Raw genomic sequence first — 4,669 nt, 5'->3', positions numbered from 1 at the left:
AATCTACTTTCTTAAAGAAGCAACTAGATATTATCAAACATTGCTTTTCTGCAGGAGGATAAATATTTGAAAACAGTGCTTTTATACATTTAAAATCGAATATGTATTTCATCAAATTAATATTGCTTCTATACTAGATATGTATACGCAATAGAAGGTGAAAACGTTACCAAACCTATAGAGAGGATGAGAGCCAACGCGACGAAAGCAAGGGAAATCCTTATCTTGGCCATGGCTTCTTCTCAGAATTAAGCTTAAAGGATATATATATAAAGGCATGCGTTTGTGTTTTGTGGGCGAGAAAGGGGTAAGAAAATGGTGCCCATAATTGTATAGTAAGGGCACCACAACTTAAAAGGGGTGAATTAAGTTATTTTAAAATTTGATAAAACTTGAACTTCTTTTTATTTAACAATGAGATTTTTAATGCAATGTAAGATGATTTAGAAAAATGCTTGGAATAATGAAATAAAAAATAGAAACAATAAAGGGACACACAACACACAAGCGATTTATTAATTGTGGTTTAGCTTAAACCAAATTTAATCTACTCTCTTAACTCTTCACTAAGAATTTTGAATCAGTCTATACTAAATCTCCTACTTGATTTCAAATAGGTCCCCTAGCATCAAGGTAGGAAAATACAAACATTCTAATAAAGCAAGTACGCCTTCTAGCAATGTAAGCTAGGATAACAAAAAATGATACAAGAAAAGAAAGATCTAAGAGTATACACTCTTAGTTGCAATATTTTTCAAACTATACACAAGGCTTAAGTAAAAATGATATATGTGATAATCAAAGTCTTTTGAGATAAAAATGATTTGTTGATCGTTTTAGTATAGACTAAAACGATCGACAGTTTCTTTAAATCTGTCGAAAGTTTGTCCTTTGAGAAACATAATTAACCTCATTTAACAGTTGGAATTGTTTGTGGTAAATAGTTGCAATTGACGAATTGTTTGTTTCTGCAGTTGGTTAACCTCATTTACCAGTTGGGAAACATATATAATTAATTAAACTCTCTCTCTCCCCAAACCCTAAAGCCCCCCCACACACGGAGTAGATAAGAGAAATTAAAAGAGGAACATAAAAGCTATTAATTAAATATATAGCTTGTGGGTTAACTTACCTAACCTAATTAATTAAGATAATAGGTCCCCCAGTCAATAATAAAATTGTAGAAATTAGACCAGAAAGATGTAGGAAGAACTGGAAAAAAAATTCTATTACTTTCGATACAATGAACACTATATTACATTCCCTGATAATAGGGTAGAAGAATACAATATAGAAAAGATACACAAAAAAAAAAAAAAAAAAGATATGCTGTACACTTTACAAAGAAATCAAAAATACAAAAAACAAGAATAGAAAATATCTGAATCAAAACTTCTTTCTAAATTTTAGAGATAGAATCTGTCCTAATTTAGGAATATTAAGACAAGAGATCATCGTCCAATTTCCTCATAATATCGAGAATCAGTCAACAAAATTAAAGAAGAGACATTAATTAATTAAGATCCCTTCCAACTGCATCAACACATTGATCTCCCAATGCGGTTCTCATAATTAACTGCATCAACACACACACGCGTATATGTTTGATCTCTATGTATCCATATCCATACTTTGCTATTTTAATAATTTAAATAATTATAAGACAAAAATGAAGGGGAATAATTGGGAGAAGAGGAATGAGAGAGCATATATATATATGTGGGTGTGTGCGCGCGCGCGCGCGCGCGTGGATACATATGTGGTATGGATGGACAAATAGCACTGAAATTCAAAAATAAGGCAGCAAACACAAGAAGATGATGATATATATAGAAGTGGAGAATGCGAGTGTGTTGGGCAACTGTAATACAATATTATATTTCCTAACTCAAGGGTTGATTTTTTTTAACCCCTCGATAATTAACAACAAAAGTGTTTAAGTACACTCATATTTATAGGGTTAAGCGAAATTCAAAAAAACATTTCTTTAATTTTAAAAGATTATGCACTGACTTAGTTATTGTACTTATCAAGTGTGAAATAACCATTTTACTATTATTTTTCATTCTTATTTCTCACTCTCTTTCTCCTCAAAATTAAAGCATAATAGAAAAAAAAAAAAAATATTGTGGGTTTCGCTGGCTGCTACCACCGATGGCAGTTGAACTAGTATTGCTAGGGTAATCCGATCATTGATGATGTGGGTTGCTATGGCTTTTTTAAAAAAAAATTCTTCACATTTTGATGAGAGGGGGGCGGGGGGGTGGGGGGCGTTGTAGATTAGGTTCGTGGGGCTCTTCTCTTCCATTGAAAGAAAGAGAGAGACACAGGGCATTTTGCATACCACATCAAATTTAATAACAGTTAGGTAACATTGAAGACTAAATTGTGGCGAAATCTCTCAACATAAGGGAGTATCTCTTAAATTTTATTTAAGATGAGTGCAATATACTCTTTTAAAAATTAATATGATAAGACTAACAAAAAAAATGTTAGCAAATAATAATAATAATAATGTATATTATTATTCTTATGGGACCCCTTATTTTTGAAAGAGATAATAATTTTTTCACCAAGGAGCGTCAACTTCAAGAAAAAAAGAGTTCATCTCTACCCACAATTAATGTACTTTCTCATACATTTATTAATATAATTGTAATTGTAATTAGGAATATAGTGTGTATGGTAATACTAGAAGATACGTTTGCAAACCTCAATATTTTGAAATATATATTAAATAAAAAATGAAATAGGATCACATATCAATGTTAATGTTTGGAATGGTATCGGGATGGAGATTGATTAAGGGGCAAACCTCAATTTATTTTTATTAAGCTTAACAGTTTAATTATTAAGTACAGTATTATACTACAAATCAACAATTACAAAAAACTAAAAAGATAGAAATATAAACTGCGTGCGCATTAATTGAATATGGCACAACAAAGCAAAAAATGAAGAAAAAAAAAAATGTCAAACCAAGGAGGCAAAAGCCCCTATAAATTGCGATGGCAAGAACTTGGGATGCTTCAAGCTGTCTCATCTGTTTCAATATGGAAACCGTCTTGAGTCGCAAAACAGTGTTGGCCATCATGCTCTCCATTCTCATCTTTCTATTCTCTTCCCCCATTGGGGTGCTCTCCCAGCGATATTCAACCTTTAGCTCTATCCCGTTGCCACCGCGAGCTTCAGCTCCTGTGACCCTCGCATTCGATGTACCACTGGTCGGCGGGGCACTTTACGTCGGGGTCGGCGATGGTAGAATTCTCAAGAAGCCGGCGGGTCCAACGGCTCAGTTCTCCGTTTTTGCCACTACTTCGCCGAGAAGGTAACCTATGACGGCCAGCGAGAGCTAGAAATGGCTGTTAAATTAGAATTCTTTATATATAATCGATCTCGTATACTGTTAATACGTTATTATGATTATTGTTGTTGTTGTTGTTGCAGGAGTAATGGGCTGTGTGATGGTACAACTGATCCGAATTTGGGGCCGATATGCGGGAAGCCCTTCGGCCTTAGGTTCAACTATTTAACCCGCCAACTCTACATTGCAGATGCTTATTTGGGGCTCAGTGTAGTAGGGCAGGGCGGCGGCCTTGCCACCAGCCTTGCTACCGGTGCAGATGGCGTGCCTTTCCGCTTCCTTACTAGCATTGATGTTAGTCAGATTTCTGGAATGGTTTACTTAACAGATGCTAGTCTAACCTTCGATCTAAGGTACAAATTAATCTCATTTGAGGTGTCCACTCCCTCAAAAGGAAAAAAAAATTCTTATAAAAATGAGACGCCATATATATATATATATTCTTATAAAAAATTATATAGGAAGATATTATTAATTACAACGATATGTTGATGGAGCTGGGTAGACTTAATTCATTTCAATTTTCTTTTGCTTTTTTAATTTTAAATTTAAGAAAAATGTCATTAAATATATATTATATCTAAATTTCAAGTTATATAATAATATTGTCGCCATGATCTTGACATATTTTTCTCTTTTCTTTTCTTGATTTTTACAGAAACATCACAGATCCAAATTTTGAGAGAGACTCAACGGGTAGGCTAATAAGCTATAACCCAAGGACCAGAGAGTCGAAGGTGCTACTAACAGGGCTGGGCCGGCCGACCGGCGTAGCGGTCAGCCTGGACGGCTCCTTTCTACTGATTGCAGAGTACAACAATCGGAGAATTCAGAGGTTCTGGCTGACGGGTCTGAGAGCCAACACGGTGGAGACCTTCCTGAACCTGCCCGGAAACCCTGTGAATATCAGGATGGCGGGGTTGACTGACTTTTGGGTGGCGATGAGGCTGACCAACCAACAGCCGCCGCTGGTAACACCTCTAGCACAAAGGATCAACATCTTTGGCATGGTTTTGGCGCAAGTGAATTTCAGTGCGCAGTATCAGAACATGACCGTGAGCGTTGTTATTCAGCAAAATGGGGCGTTATACACCGGCTCTCGACGTGACGCAGTTAACTTCGTCGGTGTTTACAGGTGAAGGCACTGGGAATCGCCATTTAAAGCCCGGAGCAAGTTCCGGTAACTAAATATATGGAAGTATTTTTACGCTCTTTGTATCAGCCAGCTCAGCTTGAGTGGTTGGCGATCCAATAAGACATGCCTTGTGGCATGCATTTAAGAAATAAAACTTCCCTTAATTACAA

General features: G+C 35.7%; 1 protein-coding gene across 1 annotated transcript; it reads left to right on the top strand.

The window, feature by feature from the left end:
• Positions 1–3,044: 3,044 nt before the first annotated feature.
• Positions 3,045–4,669, top strand: LOC127795560 (protein STRICTOSIDINE SYNTHASE-LIKE 11-like). The gene is made up of 3 exons (XM_052327323.1): positions 3,045–3,328; positions 3,448–3,717; positions 4,023–4,669. Exons 1-3 carry the CDS (start codon positions 3,054–3,056, stop codon positions 4,501–4,503), a joined length of 1,026 nt encoding a protein of 341 aa, XP_052183283.1. The 5' UTR covers positions 3,045–3,053; the 3' UTR covers positions 4,504–4,669.

This window comes from Diospyros lotus, chromosome 2, assembly GCF_014633365.1.
Source record: "Diospyros lotus cultivar Yz01 chromosome 2, ASM1463336v1, whole genome shotgun sequence".
Lineage (NCBI taxonomy): Eukaryota > Viridiplantae > Streptophyta > Magnoliopsida > Ericales > Ebenaceae > Diospyros > Diospyros lotus.
This window is presented reverse-complemented; position numbering and strand designations above follow the sequence as displayed.